The sequence below is a fragment of the Stegostoma tigrinum genome, chromosome 26 (genome assembly GCF_030684315.1).
Source record: "Stegostoma tigrinum isolate sSteTig4 chromosome 26, sSteTig4.hap1, whole genome shotgun sequence".
In the NCBI taxonomy this organism is placed as follows: domain Eukaryota; kingdom Metazoa; phylum Chordata; class Chondrichthyes; order Orectolobiformes; family Stegostomatidae; genus Stegostoma; species Stegostoma tigrinum.
Genome location: NC_081379.1, coordinates 36,567,239 through 36,587,674, shown reverse-complemented (window position 1 = coordinate 36,587,674; position 20,436 = coordinate 36,567,239). Strand labels below are relative to the sequence as shown.

The window sequence follows — 20,436 nt, the reverse complement described above, 5'->3', positions numbered from 1 at the left end:
CATGTAAAACTTGCCCACTGATTCTGATGATGACCTACCATTTTTGAAGAAGTCTATTCTGCATTATCTACACAAGACTGAGGCTTAAGAGATGTCAGTGATGGAGATCCTTCTCACCTTATTTCCTAATTATTCTCCTTGAAATTAAGACCTTGTAGTTTCTTATGATCTCAAAATCAAAGTGTAAGAGCTTTTGCTGAGGATTATTGAAATCTCAAGAGATGTGAGTGCTAGAATTTACAGTCAACTACCTTTATATTCTGTCTGGTTAAGATTATCATTGATTTATGAGTTCTAGAATTGTGAGCCCACAGTGAGGGCTCATGATTGTCCAAACTCAATCTAAACCTTTCCGTCTGCAGAGGAAATTTCCATTCCATTGGTGTGAATGGATTGAAATGCAGGCCCCAAATTTGAAAGCATCTCATCAGCACCTCACCATTTAGGGTTGATTTTACAGGGAGCTGTACTTCCAGAATATCTTTCTCCACCCTGGCTGAAAGATGAGTCATTACCATCCTCCTGAGACCTGGTCGCTGTGCACTGATTATGCTAGAAGCAACCTTAAATGATTCGAGGTGAAAAGATGTGGCCCCATCTGGCAGGAAGTCCTCTCCAAGAGAACTGCTGGCCAATCCAATTAGATGGCAGCTAGTTAGTCCCAGCAACACCAAGGGCAACTATGACTGCTGCTGGAACTATAGGCAGTCACTGAAGAAGAACATTGCCGGTCACCAGACTTGAATATGAGTCTAGGGCTTTGGATGGGCCTGGCTGTACTTCTGTGATGGTTGGGGTGCAGTTGAGGTGGGGGCATGGGGTCTAGGCTTGAGAAGCTGGTTGGGGGGAGGATAATAGGGTGGGTGCAAAAGTGAGGTATGCTTCTAATGGGCCCAATGGGTCTCCTAAAGGAGGTACCGCATTTCCTGCCAATCTGCAGTCTGCACTGTGAAAGCTATCCGGCTTATCCCTTGGCAGCTGCCTCCCTCTCACATGTAAAACAGCAATTAATGTAGAATGAGGCCGGTGAGGCAACAGCTGGCTGCCTAAGGTCCTCACTCGACCTTTGGGTGCAGGGGCCGCCTGACACATTCCCTGCCCATGATTATCTGGGAAACAGTTTGGGAGTTAGTGGGAAGGCCCCGTGCATTACCTTACAGATTTCCTCAACATTTGAATATGTCAGTGGAGATGCGGGGGAATGGCTACAAAATCCAACTCCACATTTGGAGCTTTACTCAGAGCTGCATCCATCCTGCCTGTACACACTATCCAGATGTGAAAATAATGGTACCACCACATTAAAACAAAACAAAGAATTATTGGAAGCTGGAAATCTGAAACACAAAATAACTGGAATCTGTGACACATTAAGTAAGAAGGATTTGTCACTCACTAGCTTTTGATAAAATATAATGCTAAAGAAGCTTATACAGGCTGGAATTGAAAGTGAACTCATTTCGTACTTGAGTGCACAAAGAGAAATGGATTTAAATGAAGGTTTTTACGTTTTTTAATGGTTGACTGACCTTTGTTTGAGAAGTGATGTCATAATTAAAATATTTAAATCCTATTAAGTGATCAAATTACAAACATTAGCAATAATATTTTTCAGAGGAGGGAGAAGCAGATATGATAGCAACGGTTCAGAGGCATAAATAAACAGGCATGTAGCGAAAAGAGGGATAGGGGCCATATGCAAGCAGTCGGGAATAGTTTGGAATGGCGTCATCATTGGCACGGACATGGTGAGCCTAAGGGCCTGTTCCTTTGCTGTACTGTTCTATGTTCTAGATTTTGCTTTCTTGTGATCATGCTGATGTTGGGAGGCTGTATGTTCTCTCCCTTATAAATACAGATTTAGATTTAGATTTTCCAGACATTGGCATTCCTTGGACATCTCATCCAAGTAGCCACAGAGCACAGCTATTACTGCTCTTAGTAGTCTCTTGCTTTGTGCTTCACATAGTGCTTAATGCTACCTATTCCATCATTTCTAACGTTGTTTGCACAGGATTCAGTTGCTGGAAAGTGCTGAAGATAAGTGACACTATTTGTGTTGGGTTTTCTAACTGCTTATCTGTAGTTTGTAGCCTGATTAAGAGCATAATCCCCGATATAGAGGTCCTTATGTTTTTGAGAAATGATTTATTTGGATGAGATTGATGTAAGTCTGTTCCTTTGCAAGAGAAACATCAGTGGTGTGAAAATGTTGACAACCGCAGTTGCCTATTTATACGCTCACTTTGCACTGAAATGAATACACAGAATATATTGAAACAGTGTGGTATTTTGATTTAATGCTTGCGTTTAGTTTGGTGCTCAATTAGTATTTAATCTGTGAGCACTTCCAGACTTTTTGACATTGGTGCAGACGTTACGAAGCTTTATAATTTTCATATGATTTTGTGGAATCTGTGTTGTGGTTTGGGTTCTACTGGTACCAGTGAAAACAGAGGCCAGCTATAAATATATCAGAGATAATGGGAACTGCAGATGCGGGAGAATCCAAGATAACAAAGTGTGAAGCTGGATGAACACAGCAGGCCAAGCAGCATCTCAGGAGCTCAAAAGCTGACGTTTCGGGCCAGAGAGATGCATGTTAATTGCAACAGGCGCTTACAAGTTTAAAACTAATGGAGTGCCATTTGGATCTGTTCTGTGCAAAAAAGAACAAAGGCTTATAAAGCACCTTTCAAATTCCAGTCCCTTTATAGCACTTGAAGTGATGTAAATGTTTTAATATAGGAAACATGGCAGCCAGCTTGCACTCAGCAATTTCTAGAAACAACTATGATATTGTCCATTGAATCAATTTAGTGATATCCATTTGAGGGGTAATTATTGACTAAGCTATCGGTGAAAGCTCCCTCATTCTTCATTAAAATAGTGCCATGGTACACTTGAAGTACAGTTGAAACCAAAGGGAGCTCGGTTTAACATTTCATCTAGAAGATGGCACCTCTGACAATGCACTTCCTCCTTGGTTATGAACTGAAGCATCATGCTGTATTTGTGCACTGAAGTTTCTGGAACAGGATTTAAACCCAAAACATACTGACTGGAAAGGTCAGAGTGTTGCTATAGACATGTCGAGCACATAGAAGCTCTCCTTGTCCAGCCTAGTTGAAAATTTATTTACATTGCAAACTGCTTCCGGATGATGGGTGTAAGATTTGTATGTGTGCCAGGATACGAACAACAAAAATGAAGCATCAAATTCAAGTCAGAATATTTATTTTTCTTTTAACAGATTTGCTTTACAAGCTCACAAATTAAATGCATCAGGAAGACTAATGTCATGAAGAATATATCTTATTTTCACAGGAAGATTGAAAGAGCTGGTACATAATATTAACTGAAACCTCTGACTCCTGTGCAGAAAGAGATAAAAGAATTAGATACCAACTGACTTTATCGAACAAGTGTGCAGTCAGTTCAACCTTGTTATTTTGTTTGTTCTAAGACATTCAAAAACTATTTGGGTTGAAAGCATTCTGACAAATACAAACACACCTATAGAGTTGTTATGCGTGACTGATAATTCTAGCTACGTTTGATAATACTGAACATTAACCAATGCAATTTTTGGCAGCTATAATTTATCATTGGGAGGTTCATATAATTTGGATTTTCATTTGAAGTGGTATGATTACAGGCCCTTAATCACAAACACAGTTTCACAAAGTTTTGTATGGAATGGCTTACAAAATAAAAAGTAAAACAATGAGATTGTTCACACTACGCACGGCAGTTCCATAAGTACAGGCTCTGCTACCTACTCTATATAAATAAGTTAAATAAATAGGGCAAATAAATATTAAATAAATGGGTACAGTATTGACCTTTATTAATATATTTACAGTGCATAGTGAAAATACAATTGATCGAGAATTAGCAGAAAAGATTTTGGTATATTTGCTAATTAGACATGACAAATTGAAATAAATATCATCGGAGTGCAAAAGGAGGAACAATATTAAAAGTCTATCAATAAATTACTAAAGGTCATCTAGGGGGTATCCTTATGTACTAACTTGCAGGATAAGGTTATTTTCAATCATTGGCAGATTGCTACTGTTGCTTCATTTTTTGTGAATTTGGTGCCGGTCAGGGTGAAGGATGTTCACTCTGGTAAGCAAAACACTTCACCATTGCAGGCACTCTGAGCCATTATCAAAGACATCCAGGTCAGGTACAGCATGGCTGGAATGCAAACCTCTTCAGTTTGCCAAAGGAATGTGTGAGAGATTGAACCTTCGTAAAATACCTATGACTATACCGATGTGATCTGTTCTTGCCATACGTGGCAGCCAGCTGAACTGTACCTCTGAGGGAGGTTGCCAAACATAGGTCAATTAGAATCTGATTTGGAGCACATTTGTTTGACCAGAGAATCTTGTTTGAGACTGTCCTGACGTATTATAGCCTCTGTGCTTTGAGTGACTCTTGTACAAAGCCCAGTCTGCTTTGGAGTGCAGTTTATGTTATCTTCCTTTTAAAATACATATATACATGTTAAAGATGAAATGAAAGTACTTTCTTGAGATTCTGAATCCAATTAACTCAATATTATAAAATAAATACATTATCTAGTTGGGGCTATCTCATCCTAGGCACACTTTTTCCTCCCTTTAGTTTGCTGAAATAAAAGTTCATGTCCTACTCCAGCTCTTTCTCAGATCCTCAACAGTGAAGGACTCCGTCTTCAGCACTCTCTTTTACCTATAGACAATCCACTTTTAAAACAACAGCCTACTGTTTACTGTTTTACCCCTCTTCTCCAAATCACTTATATCTATGTAGCTTGCTGCACCTCGGGCCACTCTTTTGGTCTAATGATGTCATTTCCCCAATAATAATGAGAAAAGGCTGGAAAAGTTGAGGTTTACAGAAGAAACATGTTCTCATGTCAGGACTTTTAAGACTATATGGAGAAAAAGACTAGCTTTTCTTTATCCCTTGCATTATTTCATTATTCAGCACATGGACTCAATGTTTAGATTTGTTAACAATTGAATTTTTTTGAGCGCATTGCCTCGCTGGTTAACCAGAATCAGTTCACCGACAGTAAACGCATTTTTAAACAGGCGAAGCAGGTCAGGCTGATAATCTGTTGCAGTCTGTTGGAATCTCGCCACATTCTGCGAGTGGGCTTGAAACTGTAGCTGTAAATTAACAACTGGTGCTGTTTTCTGCTGGGGAATGGAATGGTAGCAGTATCCTACTGCCAAATGCAGCCAGCAAGATGGTAGGGTGTACAATCCATACACTGTACACTGCAGTAGATCTACTATGGTGAGTTTGCGATTAAAAGGACACTCTGAATCCAAGAGAAATGGGTGTACTTAGCATTTCTAAGGGTGAGGGAGATGACGAGTGCTGATGGGAACGGTGGTGGCAGGAAACCAGTGTCAGCTGTTCTCACACATAACCTTATTCATCATCTCAGTGTGCCAGCGCCTAAGCTTCCTCTGAAAATAGCTACAGTGCACCTGCTGAATGCTACAACTTTCATGTTTAACTGCTACTATTGGCACTGTGAACTGACTCTGTGTTGGGACTACACAGCCCTTTGTAACAATCAGACCAAAACACAATGGAGAAATTGCTTCAAGTTTTGATCAAACTCGGCATAAGTCTTTTTTAAAAGAAAGCACCCAATGATTTCATTTCATCTTTAAAGTAAGGGACGGACCAGGAGAAATGTGAATCTGTCTTTCTGTTTCACATGTGCTGTGGCACATTCACACTCACCAGATTCCACACGTCACTTAAACAGTGGGAAACCAAAATAACATAGAGGTCAATCTGCAAGTAGGCAGCAGGGAAGGATGGTGGTGCAAGGGAAGTGTAGTGCCCTGGGGGAGGGGGTGCATTGGGAAAATAGGGAATGTGGTGCTGGGGAGAGTGTTCAGCGTCGCAGGCTCTCGTAGCTGCCTGCAGAATCATAGCTCTTGCTCCTGCTGCTCCTGCTGCTCCGGCTCCGGCTCCGGCTCCTGCTGGCACTGCGACTCCAGCTTCTACTGGAATAGCTCTGGCTGCGGTTCCAGCTCCTGCTCCGGCTCCTGCTCCGGCTCCTGCTGCTGTACCAGGAGGAATAGCTGCTGATGCTGCTGGAAGAGGAGGGGCTAGGCCTATAGTACGGGATGGGTCGCTTGCGAGCACTGATAAATAAAGAAGATAAAAGTGTTTTTTTTAAAAAAAGCCCACTGACAAACAACTTGCTGGTGATTGTCAAAGACGGGTGTCCCTTTCTTAATGCACACTGGTGAGGAATTAAATATGGGTGGAGAAACAACTGAAGCAGTCTTGATCCCCTGTATATTCCCCTGATATTCTGTTCCCTTAACTTCAGCAAAATATTGTATCATACAAGTCCAATAATCAGGGAGCAAACAAGATTCCACAGCTCTCTCCCCACCCTTGTTCAATTTCACATTCAGCATCTGGAAACTTTCCAAGCAGTCCATCTTTACAACAGCTGCGCAATAATGACCTGAGTTCACAGAGAACTGGAGCCTGTGTCTGTAAAGTTTCCAGAATATGTCTCTCTTCTCTGGTCCCAATTATATGATTATGTTTGATAAAGTCTGTTAATCTTCACTCACATGATCTTATTACGTTCCTCACCTGGCAATATCCCCCAAAACCATCAAGTTGGAGGTTCAGCTCTGGTTTGGTGAAGATTGCAGGAGGGCATGCTAGGAGCAGCACCGTCTAAAAATGAGGTATTGACTTGCTGAAGTGGCAGCACAGACAAAGTGGACGCTCGACTGCAGAAAACAGCATTTGAAAGACACAACGAAAAGGTCTCACAGCTAAAATCATGGAATCATACACACACAGCTAAGTGATCTCACGGCTAAAATCATGGAATCATACAGTACAGAACAGCTCATTGAATCTGCACCAACAAAAACTATTGTAAATCTACACTAGTCCTATGTTCCAGCACTTGGCCTATAACTTCAGGCGCTCATCTCAATACTCTTTAACAGTCAAGAGGTTTCCAACACATTCCAGATTTCTAACACCCTCTGGGTGGAAACAAAAGTTCTCATAATCCTCTCCAATCATTCTGCCTTACACCTTAAAATTATGTGCCCCTTGTTTGTGACCTTTCAGTTAGGGGGTTCTGTAAAACCTGTCCAGCTCTGTGCTCTGTCATCCTGACACACGATGTATGGTGCGGACAAGTAAATAACCAACAGAGGGAGAAGACTTCACAAATATCGCCATCCCTAATAATAGCCAGCCCAACACATCAGTGCAAAAGTTGAGGCTGAAACATTTGCAACAATCTTCAGCTAATTTGATTCACTCAATGTGATAGCAACAACCAGCTCAAGGCTGCAAAGACTATGGGTCCTAGAAGATTCCACTAATAGTGCTGAAGACTTTGGCTTCAGAATTTGCTGGCCAGCCTGTTGCAGCAGTACAGCTAAAACACTGTTGTCTACCTGATAATGTGAAAAATTATTGGGTCATATCCTGTCCTCCTAAAGCGAGAAACATCCAACCTGAGCAATTGGCATCCTGTGCATCTATTCTTGATCCTCAACAAAGTGAAGGGAGGGATCTCAACACTGCGATCAAGCAGCATTTGCTCTGTAATAAATGCCCGGTGGCTCTTCTGACATGAACTGTTTTGCACTATCACCTGAAGTTAAAATGACTCCGTTGTGGGCAAAAGCTGTACCTTAATGGAGGGCATGTTACAGCATCATCATTACAACACGGCACTATCCTCCAGGCAATACATTTAAATTCATACATCAGGCAGTAGAATAAATGGATACAGGTTAAAAGGCTGTCCTATGCAAGTTTAGAACTGACGCAGTCCTGGAAGACATTCCAAAAGACAGAGAGTGTACAACAGGCAGAATGAGAAGGGCAAATAAGACTAGAATACTCAAGTGGCGGCTGAGCTCTGTGATGGAGAGTTGGTAAGGTGGGCCCATTAAATGTGGCAAGGTCAAACAGTTTAAAGAAGCTTTTTTGGACCAATCTATGTGGTTGATGATGACCTAAGTATATTCTGAAAATCCCAGGCGTGAATACTGAACAAATACAAAGAGTGAAAGTAAGTGATCTCTAATTCCAGAGGAGCGCTTTACAGACCTGGTGATCCGTCGAGGTTCCAGATGACTTGGTGAGTCTCGTCTCCGTTTTCTCATTGGCGAGTAGGAGCGAGACCGACGTCGCCTGGACTCTCTGTCTCGAGAACTGTAGCTCTTGCGATCCCGGTCTCGCTCATGGTCCCTATCCAATCATAATTTAAAGCAAAGGTTTAAAAAAAACAGAAGCATAAGAGTGATGACAACATTTCTTTCTGTTTATCAGTGAATGCAGTGGAACCATTATTATCCACATTTATGTCACTTATCACCCCAACCTTACACCAGAATTTTCAGAAGACAGAGACGTGCCTCAAGCTCTTTTAATAGAATTCTTACTATTTCTTCCCCTTGTTGAATAGAGCAAATTTATGTTTCTTTTGTTACTTTTACTGCATTTGGCTTCATTCCTATCAGTGGACCAAACAAGAAAGAAAGTAAACGAAATCTGAGTTGCTACATTAGCTGTCAGTTCCCATTTTCCAGCAGTGGAGAGGTCTTGCCTGTCCCAAGAACTAAGATGGATGATAGAAGGTCCATTTTAGACATTTTTCAGAATTCAGAATACCGGAGGCACTGCACAATTTGATCAGTGACAGAAACAGAAGGATAGGCTATCTCCCAAGGTCACCAGTATTGATGGCTTTAAGAAGCAAATGTGAATGGCAACACCAGAAAGGCGACAAGAATGGAAGACTGAGTGAGAAGGTCACTTAAAGAAATCTTAAATGTTAAATAAGATCAAATGAGAATTAGAAAAAGCAGAACAAAATCGGGAAGAAAATAAAAATAAAATTTAAAAAGAGCTGGAGATAAGAATGTGAAGAAATGTGCGAGAGTCTGAGAGTCAAACCGCTATTAATATTGCAGCAACATTTAGTGGGGTAAATTCCTTTGCATGGCACCTGTGTCATGGAAAGCTATCTTGATTTTCAGAAGGCAATTACCTGCACCATATTCTTCATCAATATGATTGAAGACCGCTGTTCAGGCCACATAGTACCACAGGTGAGTCAAAGTTAGTCTGCACAGCTCCTTCAGCTACACAAACCAATTTCCTCCCATACAATCCTGACAGTGTGAAAGTAGGCCATTCAGCCCATCAGTTCCACGCCGACCCTTTGAACAGCATTCCTCCCAGACTCACCCCCTATTTTGTCCCTGTAACCCTGTATTTCCCATGGCTAATCCACCTAGCCTGTACATCCCTGGACACCATGGGCCATTCAGCATGGCCAATCCATCTAACCTACACATCCTTGGACTGTGGGAGGAAACCAGAGCTCCCAGGGAAACCTACCTAGACACGGGGAGAATGTGCAAACTTCACACAGACAGTTGCCTGAGGTTGGAATCAAACAACTGAGCAAACCACTGAGCCACCATGCTGCCCAATACCATGTATAATTGAATTCTTAAATTATAAATTGCTATAGCACAGAAGAAGATTCTTCATCACGCTATATCTATGCCAAATCTCTGGAACAGCATTTCAACTAAACCTACTTCCTCACTACAGCCAAGCAAACTTTCTCACTTTAAGTCATTATTGAATTCTCTTTTGAAGGGCTTGTCTATCTACTCTGTCCAGACAATTTTGAACCCTTGTGTCCTATTTTCCCACGAAGAACAATTTCAGCTTCTCCAATCCATCTATGTAACTGAAATGTCTCATAGAGTCGTAGAGTCATGCAATACGGAAACAGAACCTTCATTCCAACTTATCCAAATCTCATTCCTGGAATCGTTCTTCAAACTTTTCTGCCATTACGTATTTGTATTCTCGGCGAGTTACAAGGGGTAACACAACTGCTCCTTTTAAAACTTGTTCATTTCGATAATTTAATTTTGATCAATTTTATCTGATGCATAACATTTTAAGATATCACATGTCAGGTGTCAAGAACTTTAAGTGTAGAATATATGGAAGAACAAATGTATTTGGATTTAGGCTTCCAAAGCTCCCCAGCATTGATGTTTACTTCACATTATGTTTGGATCTGTTTTGAACGAATTTATAGAGGTTGATTTCTACGATTTTCCAACGATTTAAATGTTGTTCAATCATGTGACTGCTAGGGAGTTTAAAAAAACCAGACAGGCTTTTGCATTTCCTCTTAACAATTTTAGTTCAAATAACTAAGAGGTGGGTAGATGATTCAATGGGGTGACACTGCGATCTTTCATGCAGAGAGCTCCTATGTGTTTCCAGTGTTGTAATGGTTAACAATAACGCTCTAAACAACAGAATATGTTCTCTATGTGCTTAGAATTAAAATGGTTGCACAGGAAAGGACATGTTTAACTAGCATGTGTTATACTATCATTCATGAACGTGCTGAAGTGCAAAGGTTCAGTGTTAAATTTGTCACTATAATAGTGTACATTATCAGTGATTAAGATTGCATGACAACCAGTACTACAAGATAATGGTACTATGTAAGATCCTTGTACAAAGCCTGTATATAGTTAGAAGATAACGCTCAGGAAAAGGTCATCATTACCTAGAGCTTAGCTTGATGCAGCCTCTTCCAACTTTCATACCGAAGATAATAAGACAACAATTAGAGTCAGTGATATCAAATCATGACAGCAAGTGGAGGGGCATCATGAGAAATGGCAACAAAATAGTAGAAACAACAAATGATTAAAAAGCATGTGAAGCATGGCGAGAGTAAAGAGAAGCAATCAAAAGAGTCTTGCTCTTCCTGTGTTGTACTGTCCTCTGTTCTCACCTGAGTGTTTTGAAAACATTTTCAGGCATGAATCAGGCTGAAATGCCATGGGTGAACAGGCATTGTGGCTCTACAAGTTATAAAAATAGATTTTGCATTAGCAAGAAAAGCTAAGTAAGCAATAGGTCAGTACTCTTCGCCAGAGGCTGTAGTGAAGACAGCATCTTGGTCATAAAGGGATTTGATGAAGAAATGGTTGCATCCAAAAAAAATTATAAAAATACCTAGTACAACCTTCACCCTAAGAAGGAACATTATAATAAAGGGGGCAAACTTTAACGGAAGCATTCAGTGACTGGGAGAAAATGCTGGTTCCTTTCTTCATGATTAATGTAGGCTAGTTGGGAATTTTGAAATGGAGCCCTTCAAGGCAATATGATTCAAGACTGAATTGTTGTAGGATTCGTAGAGGAAACATTATTCATTTTGCTGCAATCAGTGAAGGAGATAATGTTATCACAGACTGCACAGATAACCAGATAGCACAAGATAGAAATCAAAAGCAAGCATTCATTTGATGAAACAGGGAGACTTTATGGAGGAAAACAACTGACAGTATCGACACAGGAGCAAGTCGAGAATGGAAGAAGGCATAGTAACATTCAATATTCGAGTGTTCTAGATATGATGGGAGAAGGCTGCATTAATACAGAGATTGTCCTACCAAACATACAGAATGCCATTCATGTAAAGGGGGCAGACATCTCAATGTTGAATTTTGCAGCAAATAGTTCCCAGCTCAGAAGCTAAAAGCCAAACCCTTGAAAGCTAGTGGAATTCAAGAATCTGAAGACATCAAACATGTTTAAGTTGTACCCAGCCAAGAAATTACAGGATCTGACAGAAACTGTTGGCGTACACAAATTTGAGTCAACTGATACAAATACAAATTGGACACTTGCAGCAGCTATTTAATTTCTTTCTGACACAGAGCCATGGTTAAAGCAAAACTTTCTCTCGATTTTCACTGTACAAATTTATGGTCCTCGAGGCAAACAATCTAAAGTTATGGGGCAAATTACAGTTTACTTCAGTACAAAGAAAATTAGAAATCTTGGAAATAATCCAGAACCAGGACAGTTCATTGTTAAATAGAAGGCTTGCACAGATCTATAAAATAAAGAATTTGAGAAACCAAGACAGTCAGAATAATTTAAAACAGAATTTCCACAACTAACCAGAGATCTTGGGCAGTTGAAATCAGCTTATCACATTATGGTCAGATACAAAACCAGTGTATCTATTCAAGCAATGTTTCTCACAAAAGGTAAAGAAAAGAAAAATAAAAAAAATCAAAGCTATAATGGGAGAGATTTCATCTGTAAAATAAAAACAAATTGGGGTTCAGCTATTGGTCAAATGCTGAAACCAAATGACTCACTTTGAATTTGTGTTGATTTCACTTTGTTAAACAGAAGTGTTAAAAGAGAAGTTCACCAATGGCATCTGTGAATTTCAGTCTAATGAAGCTAGGGATGAGCTCAATTTCCACTAGGTTAGTCACAAATAAATGTTTTTGATAATAACCCTTGGATGTAAAAGCTAAATTGCTTACAACCTTCATCAGACCTTTTGGGAAATCCTGTTTTAACTGACTTCTGTTCGGCATCACATCTGTGCTACAGATTAATCAAAGAACAATAACAAATATTCTTGAAGGATTAGAGTGTGTAGTTCCGTTATTTAAGTTACATCATTACCCTTAACAACAGAGTTCGAGAATAATTACAGACCGTGAGTTCTGCTGTGACACCTACTAGAACCAAGACTTACTGTCAATTACAAATGTTATTACATCAGCTCTTAAATTTCAATGCAATGTCATACATTCATCAAGAATCAGAGCAAGATCCTCAGAAGATGAAGGCAGTTAAACATTTTTACCTCTTCTCAATGCTCTCAGTTGCAGAAATTTATGGGGATGGTGAATCAATCAGGATACTTTTTAACCAGCTTGTAACACGTGAGTAAACCATTGCCAATAGCTAAGGCAGGACCAAGCATATTACTGGGAAGAGAACCAACAAATCTCATTCAAAAGAATAAAAAAAATTACTACTTTCACCAGACATATTGGCTCATTCTGATCCAGGACTGCCTACAATTGTTCATTTTTCCTTTTTCTTCACGGGGCGTGGATATCATTGGTGAGGTCAGCATTTATTGCCCATTCTCATTGTCATTGAACTGAGTGGCTTGCTAGGCCATTTCTGAAGGTAGTTAAAAATCACTAACATTTAGAGGCATGGAGTCATAGAGATGTACAGCACGGAAACAGACCCTTCAATCCAACGCATCCATGCCAACCAGGCATCCTAAATAAATCCAGTCCCATTTGCCATCATTTGGCCCATATCCCTCTAAACCCTTCCTATTCATATACCCATCCAGATGCCTTTTAAATGTTGTAATTGTACCAGCCTCCACCACTTCCTCTGGCAGCTTATTTCATACACTCACCACCCTCTGCATGAAAAAATTGTCGCTTAGATCTCTTTTAAAGCTTTTCCCTCTCACCTTAAACCTATACCCTGTAGTTTTGGACTCCCTCCACACTGGGAAACAAATTTTGTCTATTTATCCTATCCATGCCCTTCATGATTTTTTAAACCTCTGTAAGTTCTTGGATCTGGAGTCATATAAAGGCAGGATCAGGTAAGGACAGCTGATTTCACGCCCTAAAAGATATTAACAAACCAGATAGGTCTTCACAATGATTAATGCTAGCTTTACAGTCACAAGTATTAAGACTAGCATTCATTTGAATTTAATTTCCATCAGCGGGATGGGGTGGCATTTTGGGGTGGCATGGTGACTCAGTGGTTAGCACTGCAGCCTCACAGTGCCAGGGACCCAGGTTCAATTCCAGCCTTGGGTGACTGTCTGTGTGGAGTTGGCACATTCTCCCCGTGTCTGCATGGGTTTCCTCCAGGTGCTCCGGTTTCCTCCCACAGTCTGGAGATGTGCAGGCTAGTTGGATCGGCCATGCTAAATTGCCCATAGTGTTCAGAGGAGTGTGGGCTATAGGGGGATGGGTCTGGATGGGATGCTTCAAGGGTCGGCGTGGACATGTTGGGCCGAAGGGCCTGTTTCCACACTGTGGGGAATCTAATCTAATGTAATCAAGCTGCTGCCACAGACGCATCATTGATTGGACTAGGAGCAGTAGGCTTCCAGATCCAGAGAGACGGTAAATGAACATTGGTGTACAACACATCTAAGCCATCCAGGACATGCTGCAGTTGAACAGGAGGCATTGGATGCTTCCTGCGCTTCTGAGAAATTTGCAGACCTGGAGCTTGGCTTCCTGTTCACTGTTGAGAGAGATCACAAACCTTTGTTTGTTTTATTAAACGCTAAAGGGTTAGCCATGGATGTGTGCAGTTATTTTGCTTGAGGCTGATAAGATTTGATGTAATAACTGATCACGTCCAGGGAGAAAGAGAAAAGCAGAAGCAAAATCAAGCATTCCTGTAGCAAAAGCCTAAGCAAGAGGACATAGATTTGTCAAAGATGTGGAGACCTATACTTAATAGTAACCACATATCTAGCGGCGATCACAGTGTTTAAGTGAAATACAATGGAAACAAAAGTCATTTAGAGAATGCACTGATGTCTGTGAGTATTGTATCAAAGGATGGCCAGAATATGTTCCATACAATCCTATCCTGAAACAATACTTTGAACAAGGAAGACATTGCACTATTGTGGATAAATTGTTGATGTATGATGAGGGATCTGTCATACATACAGTCCTACATTTGATGTGCTTCAAAGGTTACACTAAGGTTAATTGGGGATTATGAAAAGCCATAGTAGGCTGCAAAATTTACTGTGTGACCAAGGATTTCAATAGCACCAAAAGAAAAGATAAAGCTGCTTTCTGTAATCCCTACAGTGTGAAAGCAGGTTATTTGGCCAATTGAGTCCACCCTGACCTTCCGCATTCCGCTTTCACCCACCCCTGACCCTATCCCTGTAATGACCCACATTTCCCATGGGTGACCCATCTAAACTATACATCCCTGAAAACTATGGACAATTTAGCATGGCCAATCCACCGAACCTGCACAACTTCAGACTGTGGGTGGAAACCAGAGCACCAGGAGTAAACCCACACAGACACAGGGAGAATGTGCAATCTCCACCAGGCAGCAGCTTGACACTGGAATTGAACCTGGCGCTGTGAGGCAGCAGTGCTAACCACTGAGCCACTGTGCCACCTTCTTAGATGGAAGCAAAAGGATCAACTTTTGTGTCCCATGGACCTTCACATTTATCCAGACAGTGAGAACATCTTGGAAAGGATCTTACTGAGCTCAGAGACAACACAGTTCTGACTGCAGTTGACTGCTCTTCCAGTTTGATCAACTGAAGTATAGACATGGTCCAACCTCTGAAGCTGTCATTAGATTTTTAAAGGAAATTTTTGCTACATGTGGAATTCCAGACCTCGCCTTTTTGGAAAATGGACCACAATTTACAAATGAATGCTTTTCATAATCCTCAATTGACCTTAGTGTAACCTTTGAGGCACATCAAATGTAGGACTATATGTATGACAGATCCCTCATCATACATCAACAATTTATCCACAATAGTGCAAAGTCTTCTTTATTCAAAGTATTGTTTCAGGATAGGATTATATGGAACATATTCTGGCCATCCTTGGATACAATACTCACAGACTTCAGTGCATTCTATAAATGACTTTTGTTTCTTTTGCATTTCACTTAAACATTGTGATCACTGGTAGATATGTGGTCATTATTGAAGCATAGGTCTCCAGGGCACACACTTATAACAAGTTCCACAGCAGCTGATTTGGAAAGAGTAAGGGGAAAGGGGGATGAGTATGACATTAATCAATCAAGAAATTATAATCAACACCACAGAATACACGATCAAGCAGAAGTCTAGTCCGAAGAGTCAGTGTGGATGCATGATCAGAATCAACACCTTCTCACCCGCTAAGGACTGAAAATGGAATAGTGAGGATAACACACTGATTCTGTGAAAAGAACATCTTCAATAGAATGCACCAGTCATTCAGGAAACCTAGAAGGTGGCCTGATTAGCAAACTGACATTGTCCAGTGATTCATTTTATACTTTCCAGAGGGGGACATAAACTATAGAGTGTTTGGGTTGTTCTCAACTCACTTGGAGGAGGCAAAGAAGACCAGGTAGACTAGGGAACCCACCACAATGACTATCTCGGTGACCAAGGGATAATTGTAGAGACTTGGCGGCAATGTAGTATAATGTAAACCATTAGCTAGAATTAATGAATAGAGGTGTGAATGGAGTAGGGGTATATTTGTCATGTAAAGGGGAATTTTAAATTTATTAACAACTCATGGCAGAACTGCTGGCAGATGATTTTGTGCAGAAGTCCCATGCAATGTTTTGCTTGTAGTTAGAATATAATGTTCAATAAAAGATCATTTTTAGTTACAGCCTAGCCTCAGTCAATCTCTATTAACATCAATGCCAAATATATGTAGACAACCAGCAAAGACAGCAACAGCAGACACACAATAACAAATGCACATATTCTGCAGTGTGGATATGATTTTACAGCCTCAAATCAAACAGTAGCCTAGACATGGAGCAAAATTATCAACAAAGAGATTAAATGATGTCCAACAAAGATGATAGTTGTTAGTGAATTTTTTTGGCTATCTAAGAAAATATTACAGCAAATATGGAAGCAAGAATGTTCAATAGGGCACAGAGTTCTTCTGAGGAGCACATTTTACTCAATAATGCTGGGTAGAGTTGGCGTATTATCCTCTAAGTGAGCAAGGGTGAGTACAGTATTTATTTGGAATTTGTTTTATTCTTTAATTTGGATGGAAATTGTATATAAACTGATGAAACATTTGGCAGTACTAACCTATCATGTCCTTTCATAAACAAATGAGTTTAGTGGTGTTGACATTATATTGGTTTGCATTTACATTTTGTCACAACGTCAATTTAGTGCCCAGAGATAGTAGGAACTGCCGATGATGGAGTCTGAGATAGTAAGATGTGGAGCTGGATGTACATAGCAGGCCAGGCAGCATCAGAGGAGCTGGAAAGTTGACGTTTCAGGTCTGGATCTATTTCTGAAGAAGAGACCAGACCTGAAATGTCAGTTTTTCTGCTCCTCTGATGCTGCCTGGCCTGCTGTGCTCATCCAGCTCCAATCCTTGCTGTGTCAATTTAGCACCGCTGCTTAACATGCGAAACCATAAAGATCCTTGAGTCTCTGCACTGCTATTTGCCTAAAGTGGGATTTGGGAAAACAGATACCTAGAAGAATCATTCTCCAAGTTTGCACACTCTCATGAATGTGGAGACATGATCAGCATACATATTCTGTGGACTGATCAATTTTCCACTCATTGAATACATTCAGTCACTTCACCAGATGCAATGTCTCTTACACCTGTATTCCTTCTGTGCTCCCTTGTCGTGCAAAGCAATACACTGGAAACTTAGAGCTGTAATATAACTCCTTAAAATCATTACCTCTGCGGACTGTATCTTGAATAACTGGGGCTGCGTCGTGATCGGGAGCTCCTGCTTCCTGGGCTTCTCCTTCTAGATTTTGGCGAATAGCTCAGAGAGCGTGAAGAAGACCTGGTCAATCAAAGAAGAATGAGTCTTGACTCTTCATCCATTTGCCTTTATATCTAACTGTAACATTGTCAGTCTTTGACGTGATTCGGGTGGAAAAAGCACTGCAACAATCTAGCTTGGAAAATTTACATTGGTCAAACTTTGCAGTATTCAAATACAGGAGCTCTCTTTTAATTGCAAAGTTGTTCAATAAATTTCTTAAAGTTGATTATATTATTTAAATTGAAGCAATTGTGTTGTGTAGTCTCCTTCTTTCATATGATGGACTTGTTGCAGGCTGCCAGAATAAAACACATATAAGAGTTCACATTTCTAATATTGGGAGCAGTTTTATATTGATGGAAAGATATTGATGGCACGCTTTAGTATCAATGATTTAACCTCAAGGGTGGCTCACAGTTAGGTTGTTGGTTAAATCTAACAGCCAGGAACCAAATTCTATCACATCAAGCAATGTGAATTATGGCTGCACAGCATTGATTTAATTTGAAACAGCAACTGGAAGAAAATGAAAGCAGAGAGCTCAACTTTGAAATCACACCTGTTCCCCAGGAATGAAATGGTTGCATTAAAATATACAGATTAGCCGTGAGCCATTAGTCACTTTTAGTAATCAAATCTAAAGGAAACCCAATTAAGTAGATAGCTGGTGTGTGGTACAGACTAGTGCCACCAGTGCAGGACTCGATCCCTGTTCTGACTGAGATTTACTTCAGGGCTAACTCCTCACTCTGCTTCACAGGAGAAACCTCAACACAAGGCATGGCTTGCCAACCTTCAAATAATTAAAGCATGTTGACATTAATCATGTTTAAAATGGGATCATGGTATGCAAAGTGCTTTGTGATGTTCTGTAGCGATTGGGTGCTCTGTGACTACAAGTCTTCTGTTCTCATCACTTCATCATTAATCACTCCTCAGCTGTAGACCAAAGATCGATATTTGGAGCATCCTCCAACTTTTATGGAATACCATCTGGTCTTTAAGAAGCCTTATAAGATTTTGCATTTTTTTATGCATTGAACTTATAGGCGAGGACCTGATAATTCTAAAGATTTTGTTTTAGAAACAATTTTGATTAGGATGCTGCACAATAGCAGCTTTCCTTTAGTGTGCATTGATTGGGACACTAAAGTATGATTTATTCAAGGGTTGAGAGGTGAATGGAAGACTGGACATTGGGATCTCTCCAGTTCTTCAAATAGTGTGGTGAACACATTTATGTCCAGATAGGGTTGCAATTTACATTTACTTCTGCTGCATCTCTGACAGTGCAGGACTCCCTCAGTATGCTGCTGTTACTTGTCACCTGTCTGGAAAAGGTTCACACTTAACTGATTGCAACGATGTGTAACATAACTGGGAATCCTCTACTCAGCACAACTCCCCTGGCTTCCTGTCCATGTAAGCATCATTTTGCCAACTGATGCAAACCCGTAAGCTTGTTGAATTAATTCCTGCTGCACCTCACATGCCATTTGACGGTTACCTGCTGAATCCTTTCTCCTGTCTTGGTGCCCAAAGTGGAGCAGCATCCCTGAGCATGATCTACCAGCAGTCATTCTGTGGATCATGGAATTGGAAACGCAGGAAGTCACTAACAAAGCTTCCTATGCCAAATCTCATCTACTGATGGCAGGTTTTGAGCTACCATAGTGCAACTGGTCTTTGCTAAACAGGTTCAGGCCAAACCATGGTCTCTACACAGCCAGCTGCAACCATTAGGCAAACTCCTTATCTACTTTGGGAGAGACAGAAACAATGTTGCATTTAACTGAGGATTGTCCCCTCTATAGGCTAAGTCAGGGACTCATCACACTGATCTTAGCAAATGGAGAAGTTCTTGCTTGGTTTCAGAGTTGTGCATTTGCTAAAGAAAATAAATTACGGTACTGGAGTGTCAACCCTGAGAATATGCCCAAGAGTGTGAAGTCCAGCTTGACTTTCTGATTTAGAGGCAAGAGTGCTCCAAACAATATGGCACCTTACCAGACACTGGGGATTGAATTTTGGACTTTGCTGTTCTGTAAGGATCAATTCCACGCTTTTGCCAATTTCAGCCATTAGGGAGATCTCATCAATTCCTTTCTGTCTCTCCCATCAGACACTCAGACAAACCTTTTCCCTGAAGAATGTGATCTGCTTCTCGAATATTTTGCGGTTGACTTGTATTCAGGGGAATGTGAACGTGAAGAACAGCTGGAACTGGGGGAACTCCTGCCTCGTCCCCTGGTGCTGCAGGAGTCACTTCTGGAACGATGTCCTTCAGGCGATTGTCTGGTCGGTGAGAGGGAAGGGCTTCTGTTGCTGTCAGTGACTGGAGGCCAGCCACGTGGTGAAGGTAATTCCCTGTAATGAAAGGGAAAGAAGCTGGTATAAACTTGGCTAGTGACAGATCAGATGTTTGTTACAGTGTTATTTAAAACCTCTCACACTCATAACAAAACCATGTGACATTAAGACGTGAGAAAGCATGGAGAAGGGAAAATGTCATTTATCTTAACACATTCCCTTTCTTTTTAACAGTTCAGTACATTGTCATTTTTCATTCTGACCCATTGTTTGGTTTCACTAAGAAATACTCTGCAAAAAGAAAACTCAATTCCTTGGTCAAAACTATCGATGGGAAATGAACAACATTGGTTCGAGATATCAAAGATAATTTTACCACTTTAGGCACCCTGACAGTGATAATTCTCATTTTGAAAACAACTAAATGGTTCATAGAAGATTTACAAGCATGTTGTCGGGGTTGGAGGGTTTGGGCTATAGGGAGAGGCTCTTTAGGCTGGGGCTATTTTTCCTGAAGATTCAGAGGCTGAAGGGTGATTTTATGGAAATTTACAAAATCATGAGGAGCATTGATAGGGTGAGTAGCCAAAATTTCTCCCCCAGGGTAGTGGGGTCCAAAACTAGAGGGCATAGGTTTAAGGCCAGGGGGCAAGATTTAAA

The 20,436-nt window shown here is 40.7% G+C and overlaps 1 protein-coding gene across 3 annotated transcripts in view; it reads right to left on the bottom strand.

The window, feature by feature from the left end:
- Positions 1-3,220: 3,220 nt before the first annotated feature.
- Positions 3,221-20,436, bottom strand: part of srrm4 (serine/arginine repetitive matrix 4) — a 767,477-nt gene continuing 750,261 nt past the window's right edge. For all 3 annotated transcript variants that reach the window (XM_048556264.2, XM_059655098.1, XM_048556263.2), the window contains 4 exons: positions 19,603-19,833; positions 17,374-17,484; positions 8,125-8,265; positions 3,221-6,167 (listed from right to left, as the gene is read on the bottom strand). In XM_048556264.2, the coding sequence (XP_048412221.1) occupies positions 5,915-6,167; positions 8,125-8,265; positions 17,374-17,484; positions 19,603-19,833 (736 nt within the window). In that variant the 3' untranslated portion in view covers positions 3,221-5,914. The remainder of the gene's footprint in view (positions 6,168-8,124; positions 8,266-17,373; positions 17,485-19,602; positions 19,834-20,436) is intronic.